Below are 26,598 nucleotides of genomic sequence, written 5' to 3'. Positions count from 1 at the left end.
ATCCGGAGGAAAGCATTAGATTATAAAACATGCAGAAAATAGTTGAAAATTAGTTTTAACAAACAATGATAAATCTCTGAGCGAGATGTAAACAGTAGCAGCACGACATCGTGAAGTATATTTGCCACCTAAATGTAGATGACCTATATGGGACGATGCTACTGCAGTTTATAGCCCCAGGAAGACATCTCCTTCAGCTGGCTAATGACACACTGTCTGTGCCCTATCAGTATTTTCAAAGGGAAATCCTCGTTCTCATCTCTAGCCCGACTTGATACACATGGACCCGGGTTTCTGAGTAGTAACCCGTCATCAGTGCGTGACAATCGAGCTCAGCGATTTTTTGTCACTGGAAAAAGCATATATATATATTTGCATTGGAATTATCACTTCTCATCTCTAGCCGATGATTGCCATGCGCTGATGACGAGTTATTACTCAGAAACCCGGGTCTGCACGTCAAACTAGAGATGGGAACGATTATTTATTTTGCAAATACTGATAGGGCACAGACAGTATGTCATTAGATAGCTGGAGGAGATGTCTTCCTGGGACTATAAACTACAGTAGCATCGTCCCATATGGGTCAGTTACATTTAGGTGGCAAATATACTTCAGTTTAAACAAAGTTACTGGAAAACAGTCAGATTTCATTTGTCAACATAAAGAAACCGCTCTTTGAAAACTCGTTTGGAGAAAGATTAGGTAGAAAATGGTAGAAAATAATAGTATACGCAAATACTAAAAAGAAAGAATTAAAGTAAATAAATAACAAATAAATATAGAAACTGCCTGCATTGAGTAAAGTTTGGTGAATATAGATAACAATTAAAACTGTTGCTAAAGGTATAAACAAAATATACAATTGGAAGTTGAGTTAAGAAAGAACAACAATGGAGAGTTAGTCTGTAATAGAGATTAGAATAATAAAAAAAAGATAGCTGCGAAATCTGACGGTTTTCTACATATTTTAAAGGTTTAGAGTCATATAACGGAGTAATAGATGGGAGCGTGTTTGTAAGTTGATAATAGTTCAAATCTTAAATGTAAACCTTCAGACAAGACATCTTTTATTTTGCACATATTGCAACCCAATTTTAACCCACAACCTATAGGCATGTACGATGTCGTAGATTCTAGCACTGACCAAATGATCTTAAATTTATATACCATTGTCATTCCTTAAGGAACCAAATATACTTGGACAATGGTGTGATGAATTTTCTTTCTGGGTTAATAAAGATATTTGTGCTGACAAAGGTGATCAATTAATGCATATACAACATAAATAAAAAGTCCCCTGTGTTTTACGCTTTGGGGTTTTACACATAGTCTGATATTGCATTTTCGCTAAGAGACCTCTGTTCCGTAGAGTTGCGTTTAGTAATAACGAGAAACGCATGTAAAGTTAATGGTGACATATCCACGAACGCCAGCAGGCCGAAACTTGGAAGTAACTTTCACACCTCTTGTAAAACTTCAGTATACATGTGTGTGTGTGTGTGTGTGTGTGAGTGTGTGTGTGAAGACGCATGGCTCTGTGGTTAGAGCGTCGAGCTTACGATCGTGAGGTTGTGAGATCGATTCCCGGACCGGGCTGTGTGTTGTGTTCTTGAGCAAGACACTTTGTTTCACGTTGCTCCAGTTAACTCAGTTAGAAATGAGTTGCGACATCACTGGTGCCAAGCTGTATCTGCCTTTAGCTTATTTCGGCCTCTTAACGCATTTCTGTTTAAGATGAAACACATACAGACACACATAAACACACACACACCCGTACCTAACACTCACAATCCCCCACACACACGCACATCCACACATATACACACACACGCACACACCCACATACACACACACTTCTCACCAACACTACACACTCACACAGACACGCATACAATCATACACACATGGGCATAAACAACACACGCATATACAATAGCAAACGCACGCACACACACGTACACAGCAACGCACATACACACAAACACACACGCACGCACAGAAAACATACACATACACACACGCGCACATACAAAATACACACACACACGTACACGTACCTAACACCGACAACCCCACACAAACACGAACACACACACACCCAAATAACCACCTGTTGACCTTCTACCTACACTGTCTACAGCGTCCACTAACCAGTCCTGCTACTAATTTCTTCCACTACGTCATACACACACACACACAAACACACTAACAGATAAACCACCAAACCATACACACACACACACACACACATACATACGCACACACACGTTCTGTTATCACACACACACTCGCAGACGTTCGCAAACGCACAGATTCATCTCCCTTTTTCACTCTCCTATCTTAGAAAGAACTTTTCCCCCACCACCTCCTCTTCCGGTCTTTTCATCATGTAACCTCGTGTGCATCGGTACCATTTTCCTCTTTCTCCGTTCTTCCATTCTCCGAACTTTCCATCTTTCCGACGAAGGGCTACGCCCGAAACGTCATACACTTTCTCTTTCCTTTCCTGAGCGTCCAATAATACTATCCATATCACATCCTCACTTTGTTGTTTTTTTGTTATTGTTTTTTTGAACTATATATATATATATATATATATATATATATATATGTCTTAAACAAAAATGAGCTAAGACAACTCAGAGTGACCTGTAGCATGTATATAAAGAATGTAAATCTAGGTATATAGGTATATCAATTACCACATTCAAACACTCACACACAAACACGTGCGTACATACACGTAAGAGAGAGAGAGAAACAGAGAGTCCCCCCCCCGCGCGTGTGGTTTTAGCCCTGTTTGATTTATATAATTAGATTTACGCACAGACTGACCAGAAGCAGAACTTGGGAAGCTTCTATTATTCATCATTCATCGGCAAATAATAAATCCTAGCCTCTATAAATACAGTAATAAATTTATTTGTTGTTCTTTCTTCGCTTACCCCTGAAAAAGCTTCTATTCAGTTTTAGATTTAAAAGTCGATAGTTACTTTCTAGGATCTACGGACCCAGATCTGTATAAAGACGTTTGTTATGTGATGATGCGAACTCTAAAAGATTAAGCAGTACTAGCGCTAGAAATCATATATGTATGAATGATTATTTGTTCGTTTTCTTTTAGTGCATGAGTTTGTGCGAGTGTGTGTGTGTGTGAATTGTGGTAGAAGAGCGGCATATCCGTTTCAAATTTTTTCAATGAGCAAATCGCTTCAATTTTTAAATATAATAATTACTTGACACAGATACACTTAAAAACAGAAATTACCGTGTCCATATTCAATACATTACTCAGCATTAACAGAAGGTATTTGACCAACAGCTTTTTTTTCGACGTTTGTTAATGTATGAAAGTAACAATATCTGAACGTGTGCTGAAGAACACTATTTCGTAGAAAAAAATGTTGTTGATAAGAGTTATCTAATTTCTTAGAAGACGTAAACACATTCCGATTCGAGTTTAGCAAACGCAATTCGTCATCAAATTATTCTAAATTAAACAAACGTTCAGTGACCCTGTAGGAACGACCGTGCGAACTCAAAAAAGGAGAAATGGTGACGAATGGAAAAACAGAGGACTCCTTTTATTTATACGCGTCACACGGTCGAACACAAAATAATATATCAATCAAAGATGATATACAAATATGTTATGCTTCGATAACGTTAGTGAATTCGTAAATACCAGTAATGAAGAGACGATAGAAGGCAACTGTATGAAATGAATAACAGAAATATTTATTGTAGCATTAAAGATGTATGTGTATGTGAGAGTGTGAATGCGACATATAAGAACATAATAAAAGACAGGCCGTCATACAAAGAAAAGTGTGTATGTGAGTGATACATGTATGTGTATGTGAGATATTACAGCAGATAGAAAGAGTCAGTAACACGTGAGCATTTATACCAGTTCTTGAGTACACAATTGGAAGAGTCTGTGTGTGAAAGGAGTTGAGGCTCGCGGTGGTTTAGTTTGGTGTACATAGTAAGTCGTGTTGACGCTGGTGGTGATTGATGCTGGTTAGTAGTAATCGTAGAATCGTGTTGGTCATGACGATGATGCTGGTTAGTAGTCGTAGACTCGTGTTGCTGATGTGGCGGCGGCGGTGGTCATTGTTGGACGAAGCTGTTGATGTGTCGCTGGCTGTCGCTGCTGCTGCTGTCGTGTGGTACACGGAACAGATCTCAAAGAGAAACTGAACCGAGACAAATTTGCTGGGTATGAGTTAATCTATTTAAAGCATTCAGGGGGCTCCAAGATGGTAGTAGAAAAACACTATCACGTGACCTTATTAAGAGCTGTGATTGGTCAGTTTGCGTTCTGGCGGGAACGGTTCGAAGTTGCCGATTCGAATAATGATCAGTCACGTGATGACAAGGTTGATGTTTTCCGCTACGCCCGCGCTTGTTTATATTTAAATGAGAAGAATGGCGATAGCAGTTTTGTATCTAATGGCGATAGGTAGTTTCACTACAACCCTATGATCTTAATTAAGTTCAATGATCTTGAATACAAAAACGAAGTTTCTACAATCTTTTATTTATAACTTGTGTATATGGTGAGTGGTACGAAATATCTGATTTGCTGTTACAGCCACTCGTTGCTTCCTGTTTGCCGTCTGACAGTAGGTAGGTGCTTGCAATGCAACCGAGTATTCTGGAGTCGTAGCAGATATGTTGTTACTTTCTTTTTACTAACATTGAATTCTAGTAAATTCGTTTTGGTTGCAAACACCATAGTTGCAACATAGTTTTTACATTGTCATTTTGTTTACTTTGAAAGCGACGGCATGCGAAGTTGTATTTTTCAAACCTGACGCGCGAAGCTCTTAAAAATAATGGTGTGTCAGGTAAAGTTATTTGATTAAAACAAATTAGAATGTGAAGGTGTGATGTAACAGAGATAGTTTGTTTGGACGTTTTGTTACAGTGCGTCTTGATAGCCGCTTCTTTAATTAAATAACGCTTATGTTGCCCTTACATCTCATTGGTAAAACCACCCGCAGTAATTAAAGGTGTAAAGATAGATCAAAGAGTTTTAGTGCGATCCTTTAACATAGCGGAGTGACGGTAATCGCACACATACACACCTTGTAAGTGAATTTGGTATAAAGAAACTGAAAGAATGCTATCGACTGTTTACGTCCCCGTAAACTAGTGTTTGATAAAAGAGACCGATAGCACAAGTACCAGATTAAAAAAAAAAAATTAGTACTGAGGTCGATTCTTTCGATTAATATTCTTCGAGGTGGTGCCCAAGGATGTCTTCAGTCTAATAACTGAAGCAAGTAAAAGAAGTAAAGGGTAAAATAGTATAATTTTCAGTGATTAGAAATAGTAATTTATTGATCGTTGACGTTAGAAATAGAGATAAGTGGAGTGAAATGCATTTTGTTTGTGAATGTCACAATGTGTCAAAATATTCTTTTTTATTCTAGGTACAAGGCCCGAAATTTTGGGAGAGGGTACCAGTCGATTAGATCTACCCCCAGTACGCGAATGGTTCTTAATCTATCGACCCCGATATTTTGTTCCTCCCCACTTATTGTGGGAGGAAGATTATAAGAGCCTAGGTGTGCGGGTTACCCCCGGGCACGGAGGCAGGATGGATTGAAGATACTATCCGGCGAGGCCTGGGGGAAAGCGAGCTCAGGTTATTGGATGTGACTCTAGCTCCTGCGGTCGACTGGGAGGGGTCGAAGGAAACTTTGACTCTGTGGACCCCGGTGGCTGTGGGACAGATGGTATTCCCTGACTTTCTAAAAATGGCCGGGTCCAGGTACCCTACCCAATGATACTTAAGGGACGCCCTCCCAAGTGTCACCTGTGCCTGGAACCTGGCCATATCAGGAAGAACTGCCCCCAGGGCCGTGGCAAGGCCCTGGAGCAGAAAAAAGAAAAGGTGTCCGCCGCCCCGCATTGGAGGGGGAGACGGCGGAAGTTGTGGAGGAAAGTGCCTCCACGAAGAGGAAAAGAGAGGTGAACAACAATGGTTGCTCACCAACAGACGCGCAGGTTGCGGAAGAGGAGGAGGACTCCTCTGTTGTGCCGGTGGAGGCCCCGACTCCCGTAACCGTAAGAAGGAAAAAGAGGAAGAAAAGAAATGGGAGACGGTCGGCGGATGTCGCTGTGCCGCCGACCGAACCCGATGCTCTTCCGGTAGGAGGTGTGCCACCGGAGCGAGAGGTTGTGTCAGTGAGGAAGAAGTAGAACCCATCGCTTTCTATCTCTGTCGAGTAATGCTTGGACAGTCTTCCAGACTGACAACGATATGACTCGCTCTGTATAGACTGTCCAAGCTGGCCTCTGCAGGTGGCTGCGGAGTTCATGAGTCAGAAGGAGTTGTTTGAGGTCACGGTGACCTGTAGTAGGAAGGACTTTGTTTTCCTCTTTCCGGGCCCCGACCTGCCGATGCAGGCTTTCCTGCAGGTGGCAGGTCAATTGCTTGGGGGCCCCGATGAAGAGGATCGATTTTGTAATTTTATAATTATAAATTGTAATAATTCTAATTATAATATTGTAATTGTAATTTTGATATGGTTTGACATTATTATCGATTTATTGTTATATTTTTATATTTGTGTAAAAAGAAACTGTGAATTCGAGGGGTGTTCGGTCGGCGGGCGCCGGTGCCTCTTCCATTGTTTCATTTCTTCATCATGTCTCATCCTCATTAATGTTTCTGTCCAGCCCGCAGCTACCTATTTATCTGTGTTCGGCCTTAATGGTCAATTTCATGAAATAAAGTAGCTTGCTTACCAACCACATCGTTCCGGGTTCAGTCCCACTGCGTGGCACCGTGGGCAGTGTCTTCTACTATAACCTCGGGCCGACCAAAACCTTGTGAGTGGATTCGGTAGAGGGAAACTTGAAAGAAGCCCGTCGTATATATATATATATATATATATATATATGTGTGTGTGTGTGTGTGTGTGTGTGTGTATGTGTGTGTGTGTGTGTGTATGTGTGTGTGTGTGTGTGTTTGTCCCCCACCATTGCTTCACAACCGATGTTGGTGTATTTACGTCTCCGTGACTTAGCGGTTCGGCAAAAGAGCCCGATAGAATAAGAACTAAGCTTACAAAGAATAAGTTTTGGAGTCGATTTGTTCGACTTTAAAGCGGTGCTCCAGCATGGCCACAGTCAAATGACTAAAAGAAAGTAAAAGAAAGAAACGATATAACTGCTTGATTTAATATAGTAGTAACGAGAGGAGCAATAACATTGCGGAGAAATCTCTGATATAACAAAGAGAAAAAGAAAAAAAAATAATAGGCGTAGGAGTGGCTGTGTGGTAAGTAGCTTGCTTACCAACCACATGGTTCCGAATTCAGTTCCACTGCGTGGCACCTTGGGCAAGTGTCTTCAGCTATAGCCTCGGACCGACCAAAGTCTTGTGAGTGGATTTGGTAGACGGAAACTGAAAGAAGCCCGTCGTATATATGCATATATATATATATATATATATATATATATATATATATATATATATATATATATATGTGTGTGTGTGTGTGTGTGTGTGTGTGTGAGTGTGTGTGTGCGTGAATGTTTGTGTGTCTGTCTTTTTCCCCCCAACATCGCTTGACAACCGATGCTGGTGTGTTTACGTCCCCGTAACTTAGCGTTTCGGCAAAAGAGACCGATAGGATAAGTACTAGACTTACAAAGAATAAGTCCTGGGGTCGATTTGCTTGACTAAAGGCGGTGCTCCAGCATGGCCACAGTCAAATGACTGAAACAAGTAAAAGAGAAAGAGAAACGGGATAGATTCACTCCAGCATTGAACCAAATAAATATTGTCTTGTGAATATATTTTACATAATTACATATTCAGGACGCAGGCTTGGCTGTGTGGTAAGTTTTCTTCCTAACCCCATGGTTCCGAGTTCAGTCTCACTTGAGGCACCTTGGGCAAGTGTCTTTTACTGTAGCTTCTGACTAACCAACGCCTTGTGAGTGGATTTGATAGATGGAAACTGAAAGAAACCTGTCGCACATGCTCGCGCGCGCGTGTGTATCTTTATGCCTGTATTTGTTCCCCACCACCGCTTGCCAACCGGTATTGGTGTGTTTCCATCCTCGTAACTTAGCAGTTCGGCAAAAGAAACCGATAAGACTAAAAAAAAAACATTAATTACTGAGGTCAATTCGTTCGACTAAAATTCCCCCAAGACGATGCCGTAGCATGGCCGCCGTCTAATGACTAATACAAGTAAGACATTAAAAAATGATAAAGGATTCTACATTTACAAAAAGGAAAATGGTCATTAAATATTCTCTTTTGAAACGTTGTTGCCTTGTTTCTTGGCAAAATTTAAATGACGTTTAAAGAGAATGACTTTCCCCAGACAATAAAAATTTGTAAATAATATTCTTGTTAACATGGTTTTGCATTTATTATTGCCTATTAAGTTTACGGTCGTAAAAGGAAGGCCCGCACTTTTAAACTATAGAATAAAATGTACTTACCAAAAGCTAGGCTAACAAAAATTCTACCAGGTAAAGTGTAATATACTCCAGTTGTCTGAAGAATCGAACCAATGATATGCAGGGCACCAGATAACAAAATAGTTTTCTTTCGTCCAATTTTGTCCGACAATTGGCCACAGACGATAGAACCAAGCATAGCTGCTCCGCTCGTAACACCTACTAAACGTTCTTTCCAACGTATTTCGCCAGGGAAATCTTTCTTTAACAGCAGGTAACCTGACACGGTCAACATCTGATAGCCCATCAGGAATGAGTAACATAAACAGCACAGCATCAAGCCAACATACCGTGAAGTTATTTTTGGTTCGTTTGTTTCTGTTTTCCGGGGATCGTTCGGTTGTTCACTAAACTCCTGTGACTTCGATACCAGCTCCATAGGGTCTGTCTTGGCTGTGTCTTTTTCGTACGAAGAACGAGTCATTTCATCAACAAGCGTCATAATGTTTACACTTCTACTGCTAGATGTGTTGTTTGAGTAACTGATTCTCAGCAGCAGTTTTTATATTCAAACGCTGAAAGAAGAACAAAAATAGACTCACAATTTATTTTAGACTAATAGCACATGCAGAACATAGAGATAAAGAAAATAATAATAAGAAGAAGAAGAGTAATAGGGAGAGCGAGAGAGAACGATGAGAGAAGGTGAGACATATAGAAGAGGAGCGACAGAGTCAGAGTTGAAGGAGGGGAAAGAAAGAAAGAGAGAAAGAAAGGAAGAAAGAAAGAAAGGAAGAAAGAAAGAAAGCGAACAATAAAGAGAACAAATGAATGTAATCCACGTAAACAAATTTTGTAAAATGTGAGAAACATGTTTATTCGTTTTTTTAATTATCTATTGTTCTTGTCGTCGTTGTAGTGACGTCACCGTCGTGGTGGTTGTTTAATGAAGCTGCGATCACATATATTTCAGCCTTGACAATCCTTTCCTAGATTCGATGATGAGTATCTAGGACTACCCAAATGTGGTGTAACTTCTTCTCATTTTCTTTTGATAAAAAAACAAAAAAGATGGAGAATGGGTCTAGGGAGGGTAGTGGGGGCTCAAGGTTTTTATTTATTTATTTATTTATAAAGAAACGTTGCTCCCTTAACTTTCTGATGCATCGAATAACAAAGAAAACAAAATATGCCTGTGCGCGCGTGTGTTTGCGCGCGCTCATGTGAGCATGTGGTTGCGTGTATGTATGTATGTATGTATGTATGTATGTATGTGTGTAAGTATGTGTGTAAGTATATAGGTATGTGCATGTGTACTCTTTTACTTGTTTCAGTCATTTGACTGTGGCCATGCTGGAGCACCGCCTTTAGTCGAGCAAATCGACCCCAGGACTTATTCCTTGTAAGCCTAGTACTTATTCTATCGGTCGTTTTTGCCGAACCGCTAGGTTACGGGGACGTAAACACACCAGCATCGGTTGTCAAGCGATGTTGGGGGGGGGGGACAAACACAGACACACAAACATATACACACACATATACGACGGACTTCTTTCAGTTTCTGTCTACGAAATCCACTCACAAGGCTTTGGTCGACCCGAGGCTACAGTAGAAGACACTTGCCCAAGGTGCCACGCAGTGGGACTGAACCCGGAACCATGTGGTTCGTAAGCAAGCTACTTACCACACAGCCACTGTGTGTATCATTGGATATGTACATGTATATATCTCTGTGTGTGTGTGCATATATATATATACATATATATATATATATATATATATATATATATATATATATATATATATATATATATGTACGTGTGTTCACGTACATACATACATACATACATACATATATATATATATATATATATATATATACACACACACACACACACAAGCGTTCATACACACATAATTTTTCCCGTCTGGCCGTATATCCTTTTCTGTTTGTTTTCCTGTCTTGTTTTTTGTCCGCCACTACATTCCTCCATGGCAAGGTTTAATTTGTGTATACAAATTTAATTTGCGGTCCATGGGAAGAGCCGTTTTAACGATGCGTCCTACCCAGCTCTTCGAAACGCCGGTGTTAAAACGGGGGTAGCTGATGAAGGTAAATATTCTCTGTGGCTTGTGTGTTTTCTTGTCTACGTTTTGTTTGCAATGTCCTGTACCCAGATATGCCCCTATACGTACAGGTGGATGTCGGTATGCACATACCTGTACGTATATATGCATATACTCATTTACTATTTGTTTTTATATATATATATATATATGTATTGGGTTGGTGCATAATTATTGCGGGGTTTTTTTTTTCAACTAAAGCATTAACGATATTTAACAAAAACATCTTTAAATGACGGTCTTACTGTCTGCCAAGCAAATGGGAAGCAGTAATTGAAGTAGATGGTGAATATGCGCCGGAATAATCATTTTAAAATGTTTTTGTTACATGTTGTTATTGTGTTCTTGAGCAAGACACTTTATTTCACTTAGCTCCAGTCCACTCAGCTGGCAAAAATGAGTAGTACCTGTATTTCAAAGGACCGGCCTTGTCACACTTTGTGTCACATTGAATCTCCCTGAGAACTATGTTAGGGGTACACGTGTCTGTGGAATGCTCAGCCACTTGCCTGTTAATTTCACGAGCAAACTCTTCGTTGATCGCATCAGCTGGGACATATATTAAAAAGAGCACTCCGTCGGTTACGACGACGAGTGTCATTTATATATATGTATATATATATATATATATAAACATGTATATATATATAAATATATGTATACACACACACACACATACACATACATATATAGCTTGGATTATAGCTCTATCTACATAATATGCATGCATGTACGTATGTATATATGTATATATAGATGCATATACACACATATATATGTATATATATATGTGTGTGTGTGTGTTTGTGTGTGTGTATGTGTATATATATATATATATATATATATATGTGAATGTATACACACAAACACACACATATATATATGTATGTTTACGCATACACACGTATATATGGATGTGCATGTGTTTGTGTATATATAGGTCTCCCTCTCTCGGATCTTGTTCAAAACGGGGGCACCAGTTTTCATTAATGTTTTATGTAGTGTTTTTGGTACCGAAAGACTTTCAAACTTCGTATACTTATCTATTTTGGGATCTAGTTCAAAACGGGGGCACAGTATTTTCTTAACGAAACACTTTGAAACTTAGGACACTGGTAGAATGTATCATATAAACATCTTTTTCTCTTAGTCTTCTTAACAAAAAAAACGTACATCGCAAGTTATTCCATGTTAAAGTTGTCGTATTTCTGTAATTTCAACCAATGACTGACGTCCATTCAGCCGAATACATTAAGTGCTGGGCGGTGATAAAATTATTATTTCCTTGTCAAAAAATAGCTGAAGCATATTGGCAGTAGGGTTAGGGTTAGGGTTAAGGTTAGGCAGTAGCTAATAAACCTTTCATACAGTTCAGACAGATGTTAACGAAATAAACATGCGTGAAAGAAAATGAAAAAAAGCAAATGTTGTACACATACAGTTCAGGCAGATGTTAACGAAATTATAAATGGAGATTAAATACGCTTTACACCGCTTAAACTGCCAAAGGAGTTAAGTGTAAACAACTGAATACTTGTCAGTGATTGGTTGAAATTATCGAAATAAGACAATTTTTTACATGAAATAAATTCGAATACAAATTTTTTTTTCTGTTCTATAACACAAAATAGGGATCTTTCATTAATGTTTTACGTAGTGTTTTTGGTACTGAAAGACTTTCAAACTTCGTATACTTATCTATTTTGTGTTATAGAACAGAAAAATATTTTTGTATTCGAATTTATTTCATGTAAAAAATTGTCTTATTTCGATAATTTCAACCAATCACTGACAAGTATTCAGTTGTTTACATTTACTCCTTTGGCTGATTAAGCCATAGCTTCGTTTTATTTGCTTTTTTCATTTTCTTTTTTTTTCTTCGTTTTATTTGCTTTTTTCTTTTTAAATTTGCTGTTTTACCCTAACCCTAACCCTAACCCTATCACCGATAGAATTGTTTCAGAATCGTTTGTTTATGTAGTCGGCACTTAATGTATATCGGCTGAATGGACGTCAGTGATTGGTTGAAATTACAGAAATACGACAACTTTAACATGGAATAACTTAGGGATTTCTTTTTTTTTTAAGAAGACTAAGAGAAAAAGATGTTTTATATGACACATTCTACCAGTGTTCCAAGTTTCAAAGTGTTTCGTTAATGAAAAATGTGGCCCCCGTTTTAAAAAAGATCCCAAAATAGATAAGTATACGAAGTTTGAAAGTCTTTCGGTACCAAAAACACTACATAAAACATTAATGAAAACTGGTGCCCCCGTTTTGAACGAGATCCGTAGTAGTAGTAGTAGTAGTAGTAGTAGTAGTAGTAGTAGTAGTAGTAGTAGTAGTAGTAGTGGTGGTAGTAGCAGCAGCAGCAGTAGCAGCAGTAGTAGTTGTAGTAGTTCACTCGGCATTATCTGGAAAATGGAGTAGATCAGCTTGTGACCGATTTTTGAATCCTCGAATGAGAATCGTCCCATTTTTCATAAATGCTTCACTTCAAACATATTGTTGCTATCCAGACACATACACACACAGGCGCAAACACACACACGCAAACACACATACACGCACACACATGTACACACGCGGACGACGGGGAGCGGGCGTATACATACATGCCTGCATACATACATATACGTACACATGAAACACATACATACATACATACATACAGATACATACACACAGATCCATATGCATACATAAATGCATACATACACATACATAAACGCAGATACATACATACATACATACAAACATACATACATACATACATACAAACATACATACGTACATACATACATACATACATACATGCATGCATACATACAAGTTCAAGTTTATACCTGTAATTATTGGAGCCCCTGGGATATGTAACACACTGCCTAAATACCAGTCTTGAGAAATTAGGCTTCTCAAAACCAGAAAGGAGAAAGCTAATTCGGTGACTACAGATCCAAGCCATCACTGAAACTGTAAACATCTGTGAAACTGTCCAGAAGTTTATCATTTAAGTGTATATGAGCATGTCTAGATATGCAACCATATGCAAGAGAATGCATAAAGCAAAACATGCAAATCTGCAAGTATACAAACGTACTTACATACATATATACAAACAAAAATACCCTATTGTTGCTATTGAAATTTCAATGAAGGTGCCTTGAATTTAGGTTAGAAGCCGATTCTTTCTCTATTGGCAAGAAATCTTCAAATAAAACTGAACAATGACATACATACATACAGTTATGCACGCATGTATGCACACATTTGTTCATTGCATGAAGTACTGCAATGGTACAGGATTTAAATTTATTTTTTGACTTTTTAATTTGCATATAATTTACGTGCATTTCACTAAACATTTACAAAAGGAAATAACGTGCGCGCACATTCACACACTTATGCAAATATTTATACACACAACGTATGGTTATTATGTATTATAGGGACGTATAAGTTTGTGTGTTAGGACAGACTATAGTTAAGCTCCAGGTTCGGGGATTATGCAAATGAGGAGTCCAACGTCGGTCATATATCAGCATGTGTATATGTAAAAAAAATTTCAGAATGAGATAAAAATCCAAGGATGTGAAAGATTTCAGAACATTTATAAATAGAAGGTCTTACAGCTGTTTCCGGGATATTTTATATATTCCTTCGTTGTAGACGGTGTGAGAAAATGGTTAAGCAATAGTTATTTTAGATAAGATATGAATTTTTTTTTTATTCCTCTCTTCTTGTTTTCGATTTGACCTTACAAATACATTCCCGACTTTTAATTCACTTTAAATAAAACCATCGATTCAATAACACTGTGTACAAACTCTATACTTGGAATGACCAATTTTAAATACTATTGGAACTTACTCACAAGGTATTGGAATCTTATATATATATATATATATACCATTCTGCCTAAATAATGGATCTACAGATGCAATATCCCTGCATATCTCACATCCATTTTCATTCCTCCACTTCACTCTCTATTTCATATCTTATCTAAATTAACTATTGCTTAACCATTTTCTCACACCGTCTCCAATGAAGGGATATTTAAAATATCTCGGAAACAGCTGTAAGACCTTCTATTTATAAATGTTCGGCATCTATTTCTAGCATATAGGAGACCTCTTTTGCTGGTCATTCCTCTTATTCTTGTATGTAATATAATTTTAATCTTCGGATTTTTTTAATATGCTAGACCACTGGTTTTAATTGATTAATATCAATTTCTACCCTTATTAATAAATTATATATATATATATATATATATATATATCAATTCAAATAAGAGCTATAACGCGATCCATTGTAAAGATTTTTTTAATGACCTATGAACATTTCGATGCAATATCCCGACTCGCTCCTGTATGTTATAAGATATGGAATATTGTATCTCTACACATGTAATTTAAGGACAACTATTAATGCTGTCTGTTATTTACTGTCTGCTATGAATTAATCAAATCTGAACCTGAAAAGATACAATATTCCATATTTTATAACATACACGAGTCGGGATATTGCATCGAAATGTTCATAGGTCATTAAAAAAATCTTTACAACGGATCGCGTTATACCTCTTATTTAAATTGATATGCACACAAAATTGTATGACTAACAACCTTTCATAAGAGAATTTTGCTACGTTGATAACAGGTACAATATTTTACCAAATTTTTGGTAGAGATCTATAAATACAAATATATATATATATATATATATATATATATAGGGAAAATTCACAAAAAAAAACAAAAGATGAAGACAGGTGGTGTAGACAACAAACAGATGTATTAGTATAATGCTCGGGAAGTGAAAAAGTCTTTAACGTTTCGTGCCTACGCTCTTCCACAGAAAGGAACATAGAAAGAAACAAGGAGAGAAAAAAAAGCAGAGAAAAAAAGAGAGAAAAAAGGAAAGAAAAAAGTGAGAAAAAATTATATATATATATATATATATATATATATATATATATATATATATATATATATATATATACCTTAAAATAATAGGTATACATATATATAAAAACATAGTTTATATTCATATAAATGAAGAAAAAGAAAATGGAGTTGGGAAGTTAATTGTTTACTATTAACAGCAAATTAATCATCTTCACTTACAGCTGTTTCAATTAATACTCAGTAAATATTAATTAAATATTAAATTTTTATTTATATGACCTGAGCATAATATTTTCAGAGGGAAAAATATACCCTTGGATGTTTTATATGTGTTTATGGATTCATTGGAGCATAATGGATTCATTATAGCAGACTGAATCCATTAACATCCAAGAGTATATTTTCCCCTCTGAAGATATTATGTTCAGATCATATAAATGTAAATTTAATATTTACTAAATATTTACAGAGTATTAATTTAAACAGCTGTAAGGGAAGATGGTTAATCTGCTGTTAATAATAGACAGTTATTAACTTCCCAATCTCCATTTTCTATTTTTCTTTTATACACACACACACACACACACACACACATACATTTTGCATACAAACATGCAAATGTATGTATTATGTATACACACAAAGACGCATTTTCTTTCTCTCACTACTTCCAGCCTGAAATCTGTGGCCATACTCGGGCACCACCGATGCAATTACTTTCATTATAACATCCTTGCTTCAAATGTCGAGTTTTAGTGATTGATCCTGCTGTCTTCAATGGTGTTTCTTGTTGTCATTTTGATTCATTTGAGAATTTCAGGTAACGGAATAATCCAGATATTTCTCATATACTTCTACATCCATCCTGTGTAGATTATTCAATTACTTTGGTAAGCTATTGAAAACCTTCGGGCTTTTGGACCCGAAGACTGAAATTCTGAGATCTCCGAGACTATGTAGAGGTAACCAGTCCTGCAATTTCTGGAACTGTCAATAGAGAAACTTTGATGCTAACCTTTTGAAGATTCGGCTTAAATAAATCATTGTGTAAGGACATTTGAATCCGAAAACAGATGTTACAAACATTTTCAGACGAAAAAGTGTCTAGGATTGAAGCGAAGTCCTGTTTACGAAGCGCTCGTATCAAAATAGACGCTATTTTATATTTATTTATTGTGTGTGTGTGTGTGTGTGTGTGTGTGTGTGTGTGTGTGTGTGTGTGTGTGTGTGTGTGTGTGTGTGTGTGTGTGTGTGTGTGTGTGTGTGTGTGTGCAGCAACGTTAGCTTGTTTCCAGTTCTATAATTCGTTTAACACAAGATGACACTCAGAATTGTGGGCAAAATATCTGGCGGCTGTGAACATATTTTCCACAAAAAAACACGTTGGGTCCTTGTCTCTCATTCTGGATTACCCCAAGCTCCACCCCGTCCTCCATCATCAGAATATCGTTCTCATATTACTAATACTATACGAGGGAAAATGTATCATATTTCTCATTCACCCCATATATCATATTCCCAACCCATGCTCTAATTCTCATTTTAAGATTGCAATGTCACCAGATCCCGTGGATCCTGGTTGCGGAGTACCTGTAGCATGACAATATTTTCCAGCATTAGATTGCTAGGTGAATGGTTAGGACATTCGGCTCGTAAGTTCGATACCTGGTGGTGCGTTGTATTCTTGAGCAAGGTATTTTAGTTCATGTTGCTCCCGTCCAACCAGGTGGAAAAAATGGGTTATACCTGTATTTCAGAGAGCCAACCTTGCCAGATTCTGTTTCACTAAGAATCTCCCTAAAAACTATGTGAAGGGTGTGCGTATCTGTGGAGTGCTCAGCCACTTGCCCGTTAATTTCAAGAGTAGGTGGATCAAGTGGAACTCTAGTCGTCGTCGTAATCGACGGAGTGCTGGTCAGGCACGTAGCCATGGGGGGGGGGGGAGCTATGGGGTGCTCGGCACCCCCAGTTAGAATTTTAACCCTCACCCCCACCCCAGTATGAGAATTTGTTTTATCCACTTTTGAAATAATGCATTGTCACCGCCTTCTTCTTTTTTTTTTATCATAAGCAATATCTGAAGTCGTTAAAGATGCAATAAATAGAATTTCTTTTGATTTAGTAGTTTTTGATAGGAAAACGTGGGTAAATTAGAGCTAGTCAAAGTGTTTGTTGTAGCAGTAATTGCTGTCACAGAATTGGCTGCTGACCCGGTCATCAACTGTGAATTAAGGAGTGGCTGACGCTTGGTCGGTTGTTGTTGTTGTGGTGGTGGTGGTGGTGCTCGTGGTGGTGACGGCGATGCTGGTGATTGTCCTTGTTGCTGTTGAAAAGTATGTGAAGAATTGCTGCTGTAGTTAGAGATTTATGGTAGTAAACGCACGTATATATATATGAACAGAGACGGACATTAAGAAGTCATTTTATTTCTACTAGTCAGAGAGGATTATTATTCGCGTAAAAGGGATGGAAATTTTTAAAATTTCCCAAAATAAACATTCAGAAAGGATTTTTCAGGTGAGAACTTTCACTAAATAATTTTTCTTACTCTTTGAACAAAGTTTATACTGAAATTATTTTGTGTTTAAAACTAAAAAAGCATAACTTTGAAGAAATTGAAAAAAAAATATTGCTTGTGCTGAAATCTCTTACGAGTTTAATTTAAAAAATACATAAATTTTAAGAAACTGTTACTCTTACTACGATATTCTACCATAGAATTAATTATTGTGAATACCAGTGCCCAAAAATAATGAATCACTACCGAAAAAGAGAACTGAAGCAATCATTGCTGAATCTCCAATCTGATTCACCTAATAATGCTAAACAGAAGAGAATTGCAAACGAAGTTTCGCAGCTCAAGGGAGGTCTTGCAAAGTCTTTGACACCCTCATTGGATGATCTAGGACAGGTCGACTGCCAACCAGTGCAGCCAGTTCTAGCAATATATATATATATATATATATATATATATATATATATATATATATATATATATATATATATATATATATATATATATATATATATACATCCTGTCAAGGAACCTAAGTTATCTGCAAGGTGTACATGGGGAAACGTTCAAAGATCACTGGGACAAATTTCTATATGAAATCCCAGATGAGCCCACATCACGGCTGGGGGTACAAAGAGCCTTCCTCCAAATCGCTTCTTCATCAAAAAGCAGTGCCAAGAGGAGACCCAAAACACTGAAAGGCAGTACTCCAGCATGGCCCCAACGTCTGACTGAAACCAGTAAAAACATAAAAGAAATATATATATGTGTGTATGTCTTCCTTTATGTCTTTCTCACTCACTCACTCACTCACTCTCTCTCTCTCTCTCTATATATATATATATATACATATATATATATATATATATATATATATATGAAAGAAGGTTTGAAAATGCACTTATTTTTAAAATATTTATTTACTTAACCGGTTTCACTTTTTTAGAAAAAGATTATCAAAAGTCTTTGAGAATAATAAAAAATGTTAAAAAACAGTTTGAGTATTAAAATGCATATATACATTTTTTGATGATAAAGTATATTTAAAGTATAAAGCTTTGTATGAACTTTGTAGTGTTACATACTGATTATCACACATTCTATGATAATAAGATGAAACATATTCATCTTATTATCAGAGAATGTGTGATAATCAGTATGTAACACTACAAAGTTCATACAAAGCTTTATACTTTAAATATATTTTATCATCAAAAAATGTATATATGCATTTTAATACTCAGACTGTTTTTTAACATTTTTTATTATTCTCAAAAACTTTTGATAATCTTTTTCTAAAAAAGTGAAACCGGTTAAGTAAATAAATATTTTTAAAATAAGTGCATTTTCAAACCATCTTTCATATATATTTCCACTCGTACGGTATTCCACAACTTTACTTTATTTTATATATATATATATATATATATATATATATATATATATAAATATAGGGTGTCCACAAATACTGGGTACGTGGGGATTAGCACATTCTTCAAGAAATTATTATTTCTTATATTTAATTGTTTATGTTCTTATTTTATTTACTCCATGTACCCAGACTTTGTGGACACCCTTTAATTTGCGGTCCATGGGAAGAGCCGTTTTAGCGATGCGTCCTGCCCAGCTCTTCGAAACGCCGGTGTTAAAACGGGGGTAGCTGATGAAGAAGAATGTTCTCTATGTGGCTTGTGTGTTTTCTCGTCTACGTTTTGTTTGCTATGTCCTGTGCCCAGATATGCACCTATACATACAGGTGGATGTCGGTATGCACATACCTGTACGTATATATGCATATACTCATTTACTCCAGCATGGCCCCAACGTCTGGCTGAAACCAGTAAAAAAATAAAAGAAATATATATATGTGTGTATGTCTTCCTTTCTGTCTTTCTCACTCACTCACTCACTCACTCGCTCTCTCTCTCTCTCTCTCTCTCTCTCTCTCTCTCTCTCTATATATATATATATATATATATATATATATATATATATATATATATATATATATGAAAGAAGGTTTGAAAATGCACTTATTTTAAAAATATTTATTTACTTAACCGGTTTCACTTTTTTAGAAAAAGATTATCAAAAGTCTTTGAGAATAATAAAAAATGTTAAAAAACAGTTTGAGTATTAAAATGCATATATACATTTTTTGATGATAAAGTATATTTAAAGTATAAAGCTTTGTATGAACTTTGTAGTGTTACATACTGATTATCACACATTCTATGATAATAAGATGAAACATTTTCATCTTATTATCAGAGAATGTGTGATAATCAGTATGTAACACTACAAAGTTCATACAAAGCTTTATACTTTAAATATACTTTATCATCAAAAAATGTATATATGCATTTTAATACTCAAACTGTTTTTTAACATTTTTTATTATTCTCAAAGACTTTTGATAATCTTTTTCTAAAAAAGTGAAACCGGTTAAGTAAATAAATATTTTTAAAATAAGTGCATTTTCAAACCATCTTTCATATATATTTCCACTCGTACGGTATTCCACAACTTTACTTTATTATATATATATATATATATATATATATATATATATATATATATATATATATATATATATATATATATATATATATATAAATACAGGTTGTCCACAAATACTGGGTACGTGGGGATTAGCACATTCTTCAAGAAATTATTATTTCTTATATTTAATTGTTTATGTTATTATTTTATTTACTCCATGTACCCAGACTTTGTGGACACCCTTTAATTTGCGGTCCATGGGAAGAGCCGTTTTAGCGATGCGTCCTGCCCAGCTCTTCGAAACGCCGGTGTTAAAACGGGGGTAGCTGATGAAGAAGAATGTTCTCTATGTGGCTTGTGTGTTTTCTCGTCTACGTTTTGTTTGCTATGTCCTGTACCCAGATATGCACCTATACATACAGGTGGATGTCGGTATGCACATACCTGTACGTATATATGCATATACTCATTTACTATTTGTTTTTACATGACTGAACGCAGCGTCTCCAATTTGTAAGTAGTTTTCGTAACTTCATATTTTCCGACGCTACTCTATCTCTTTCTCTTCCTCTATCATTTTCCCCCCTCTCGTTCTTCCTCTTTACTACTACGTATCTCGCTTTACCCCTCTCGTTCTTCCTCTGTTACTACTACGTATCTCTTTTTCCCCCCTCGTACTTCCCCTCTTTCTCTTTTCCTCTCGTTGCTCACCTATTCTTCTACTTCCTCCCTTTGTTTCTCCCTCTACCACTCTCTCTCTCTTCCCCTTACACCGGCATGGTCACATGCTTCCGGTCAATAATCCTTTTCTTCCTTGGCCATCGCCGAGCAAACACGCGAACTACGGTGACAGGAAGAGGGCAGTGTGCAGCTGGACAGAGTGAAGAGTGGGCGTGTGTGAACGACAAACAAAAGAAAACAACCACGTCGGTTGTGTGAGAATGTTCCCTACAAATCGACGGGTAAGAAAGCCTCAATTCTCCTTTTTCTATTTTCCCCTTCATACCGCAGTGTATGAAAAAAATATAAACAATGTGCGGCACAGACAACAGTGAAGTGAACCACAACACAACGTGCGGTTGTCATGGTAACAAGCTGCTAATGCCACGCTGTCTATTGATTGGCTAAAGTTACCCAAATTTCCCAACTTTAATTCCAAATACCATCAGATACTTTAATCTACGAGATAAAGTAATTGGTCGATCGTAATCAAAATTCAGAGTTGCATCGATATACCAAAATTGAAAGCAATCTGAGCAAAATTAAAGGTGGCTCATTTTGCGAATGAAAAGGACTATATCTCAGAGTTTTTCCGATTTTTAAACCTCTAAAGGCGGCGAGCTGGCAGAAACGTTAGCACGCCGAGCGAAATGCTTAGCGGTATTTCGTCTGCCGTTACGTTCTGAGTTCAAATTCTGCCGAGGTCGACTTTGCCTTTCATCCTTTCGGGGTCGATAAATTAAGTACTAGTAACGCACTGGGGTCGATGTAATCGACTTAATCCATTTGTCTGTCCTTGTTTGTCAACTCTATGTTTAGCCCCTTGTGGGCAATAAAGAAATAAGAAACGTTAGCACGCCGGGCGAAATGCGTAGCGGTATTTCGTTTGTCTTTATGTTCTGAGTTCAAATTCCGCCGAGGTCGACTTTGCCTTTCATCCTTTCGGGATCGATAAATTAAGTACCAGTTGCGTACTGAGGTCGATCTATTCGACTAGCCCCCTCCCCCAAAATTTCGGACCTTGTGCCTAAAGTAGAATTTTTTTTTAAACCTCTGTAACTGTTTCCTCCACTGTTTTTCTCCATAACATCAACCTTCATAGCAATGAGACTGGAAGACTACATTATTATAGTTGATTTTCAGATGTTTTACTTCCTTTTTAAAAATGCATATTTTGCAAATAAAAAAAAAACTAGATCCGGTTCTGAATTATAAGGAGAGAAATAGTCGTAATAATAACAGATGGAATTAAACAAACAAAATATAAGTACAAGGAGAGAAACAGAAAAGATCGCAGCATTTCCGGGGACAGCCTTTAACAGAGAAAACTAAGAGGCAAAAACAAGGACAGCGATATAAAACTTACGACGTCCGTTTACATGATAGGTCTACAATATACAGTGATACCTTGCAGTACGAGTTTAATTCGTTCCATGACTAAGCTCGTCTTACGATTTACTCGTTTTACAAATCGATTTTCCCCGTTGAAATTAACTAAAATATAATTAATCCGTTCCAGCCACACCAAAAACACTCAAAAATAATTTTTTATGGGTTTTAAAACAAGCGAAGGTGTAGTTGCAAGTAAAATGACAATTAAAAAACAAAAGAGAATGCAAAAGAAAAATGTAAACTGGTTTTATTAACTGAATTACTTTAAAGATGGGACAATTTGTGTGCTCGTACTGCCGATTTCCGCTTGTACTTCAAGACAAAAATTCAAAAGAGTCTCGACTCGTACAGCAAATTACTCGTACAATGGAGCACTCGTACTGCGAGATTCTACTGTATATTATATATGTATGTATTTGTGTGTGTGTGTGTGTGTGTGTGTGTGTGTGTGTGTGTGTGTGTGTGTGTGTGTATGTGTGTGTGTTTATATTTTATAGATTGCTTGGATCTATTTCAAAACGGGGGCACCAGTTTTCATTTATGTTTTATGTCGTGTTTTTGGTACCGAAAGACTTTCAAATTTCGTATACTTATCTATTTTGTGTTATAGAACAGAAAAATATTTTTGTATTCGAATTTATTTCATGTAAAAAATTGTCTTATTTCGATAATTTCTACTAATCACTGACGTCTATTCAGTTGAAAACAGCGCTGTAATGGTGTATATCATATTAATCCCCTAACCCTAACCCTAACTAGACTGTTAACCCTAACTCTAACCCTAAAACTAACCCTAACTCTAGAATCCGAACTCTAAAATTGTTACACACATAGATACGCACAGAGTAATTTATTATATAAACAATATATGCGTATAAATTACGATTAAACCGGATGAAATATGTCACAGGGAATAACATTTTTATGACCGCCCAGCAGTAACTCTATTCAGCTGAATAGACGTCAGTGATTGGTTGAAATTACAGAAATACGACAACTTTAACATGGAATAACTTGCGATGTACGTTTTTTTGTTAAGAAGACTAAGAGTAAAAGATGTTTTATATGACACATTCTACCCAGTGTCCCAAGTTTCAAAGTGTTTCGTTAGTGTTTCGTTAGTGTTTCGTTAAGAAAATACTGGTGCCCCCGTTTTGAAATAGATCCGATTGCTTTCCTTTTGGTCGCAGCTAATTTATTAATGCAGCATTAATTTGATAAATATTCACAACTGACATTTAAAATAGGAAAGCGTATAAACAAAAGATGGCAACAAAGCAGAGTGACTTCCCTTAGGTAAATATTGTAAGAACGTTAAGCGATGATGCTTTCAAGAAATTTTCAAACATTCGTGCTGGACTTTTTCAAACGACAGAGAATAAACGCGTTGAAGCAGAGACTAGACAAGATAAGCGAACGCATAGACTATGATGTTTAGGCGAACGCCGAGTCGTTTAAAGTCATTTGAATTGTGTGTGTGTGTGTGTGTGTGTGTGTGTGTGTGTGTGTGTGTGTGTGTGTGTGTGGTAAGTCTGTTTCAATTTCAACTCGAATTGTTTTTTTTTTGGCTTTTTTTTTATCAATTAAGAAAATTTTCGTAAGCGCAAACAGGAACTTTCAAATTGCATAATGACGTCACTAAATTTCTGACCAATGAAATTATAGATGCTTTGCAAACAGCTTGCAGATGCGAGTGCTACCAGTTGAAAGCCCCGCATAGTGAAAGCTAACAAGCTTGTAGGGTCATCAACAGATCTAAGCTACGGGGATGTAAGCACAACAAAATCGGTTGCCAAGCAATGATGAGGGGACAAACACAGACACACATACATACATACATACATACATACATACATATATATATATATATATATATATATATATATATATATATATATATATATATATATATTCACATACAAAATTAAGAGGAATGACCACTACAGCGGACACCTAATATGCTAAACATAGACGTCAAATTGCCATTACCACGAAGAGTGTGTTCTCAAGAAAAGTCTCAGCAAAACGCATATGTGTATATATATATATATATATATATATATATATATATATATATATCCTGCGTATATCCTTCGTAGGATTGCACCAAAGGACTTACGCTCATGGATCTACGCAGGATTGCACCTAAGGACTCATACTCTGGTTTTTATAACTTCAGAAAGTTGAACTATGAACTTTTATGCTTCTTTTTTCTTCTCTCTTTCCATCTCCTTATGCTTTTACTCCCTTCCTCTATGTCGTCATCTTATTGATATATACCATTCTCATTTTCTCTATTTTCCCCCTTATTTGTCTCTGATGACGGAATATCCCATACTCGGGAATATCCCAGAAACAGCTGTAAGATTTTGAATTTCTTCCTACAATAATATTATATGCGACTTGAGATGTTTGCCTTAATAAATGTATATATATATATGTGTGTGTGTATGTGTGTGTGTGTGCGTGTATATATATATATATATATATGTGTATATATGTATGTGTGTGTGTGTGTGTGTGTGTGTGTATAGACATTGGTCGAGTATATTGGTTGTCAGATAATCTATGAGGACACACGAGTGAAATTCCAGATTCGTAAGAGATTCACTTACCCAGAATAAAGCGTCATTCATCTTTACTATGGTACACACACACACACACACACACACACACACACACAAACACACACACAAACACACTCATACATACAAACTTATACTGCCGTGTATGCGCGTTCGTGTGTCTGTGTGCGGAGTAAGAGAAAGTGTGTGTGTGAGAGAGAAAGAGAGAGAGAAAGAAAGAAAGCGAGCTCGAGAGAAAGAGAAAGAAAGATTTATAAAAGACTTGTTTACTGATCCATTATCAGATTTAAGTTTCTAATTCTGTTACAAATATTTAATCGGTCATTTGAGTATATCTTCCTTTATTTTAGGTTCCTCTCCCTGCTCCATTTTACACATCCTCTTTCACTTTCATTGCTCTGCACCAAATATTTTTTCTTCTCACCACTTACCCCACCCCCACCAACAAACACAACAACATATCAGTTACGGACATCTGTCTTTTTCTTCCCTTGGGCATGTAAGTGATATCTCATACGAAATCTAATAACGTTTATCTGCTTTCGTTGATTTTATGAGCTTCGAGCAACATGTACATCAAATATTACGTATATCTCTGGTGTTTATTTTACGCACACAATATAAAATTAACCGCGGAACTCAAGGCAATCCACCGAATCTACAAAATGAAAATCGTCTCAATGCAACGTATCAGCGACTGGGAAAGACTGAAAGAATTAAAACTCTTCTCCCTAGAACGAAGGCGTGAAAGATATGCAGTGATATACATCTGGAAAATCCTGGAAGGCCTTGTACCAAACTTTGACATTGAAAGTTACTCAAACAGCAGAACTGCATAATGACAAATATCCAGCATTTCTATCAATATGCAGGACCAGATACTTCAACAGCGTGCGTTTCAAGGGTTCAATGTCCTTCCAAAATGCTTGAGAGACCAGCATGGTGTAGATGTAGGTGTCTTCAAAACGAAACTAGATTTCCTGTCAAGGATTCCTGATGAGCCTACCTCACGGTAGGAAACACAGATGAGGACAGCAGCATCACACTCACTCATTCACCAAATACCACATATCAGAGGAGGTTTCAAATAATAGTGTAGCACAGTCAACGGTGATGCTCCAGCATGACCGCAGCTTTGAGGTTGAAACAATTTATAGATTTAAAGATATATATATATATCTTTACCCACACTGGAGTAAGCATTACTGATGAGCATTAATTTCCACACGAAATCAGCATGCCAATTTAATGCCATTCGCTTGCGGTGGGGAGTTATCTCCCTTGTCAGTAAATAGAGCATGTACTTCTATGGCTAAAGAGTCTTTGACTCCTATTTCTAGCAATGCTAGTGCTCCCTACACCCTTTATCACGTTTTAGCGTCGGTGAATTATATATATGTGTGTGTGT

At 36.8% G+C, this 26,598-nt stretch overlaps 1 protein-coding gene across 2 annotated transcripts in view; it reads right to left on the bottom strand.

Annotated features, from left to right (window-relative positions):
- Positions 1-26,598, bottom strand: part of LOC106874825 (proton myo-inositol cotransporter) — a 99,492-nt gene that overhangs the window by 38,838 nt on the left and 34,056 nt on the right. For both annotated transcript variants that reach the window (XM_052966156.2, XM_052966157.2), the window contains exon 2: positions 8,479-9,011. In XM_052966156.2, coding sequence (XP_052822116.1) covers positions 8,479-8,938 — 460 coding nt within the window. In that variant the 5' untranslated portion in view covers positions 8,939-9,011. The remainder of the gene's footprint in view (positions 1-8,478; positions 9,012-26,598) is intronic.

Source organism: Octopus bimaculoides, chromosome 3 (assembly GCF_046866305.1).
Source record: "Octopus bimaculoides isolate indiv1 chromosome 3, ASM4686630v1, whole genome shotgun sequence".
NCBI classification, from domain to species: domain Eukaryota; kingdom Metazoa; phylum Mollusca; class Cephalopoda; order Octopoda; family Octopodidae; genus Octopus; species Octopus bimaculoides.
Note: the sequence above shows the minus strand (reverse complement) of the source record. Positions and strands in the feature narration are given on the sequence as shown.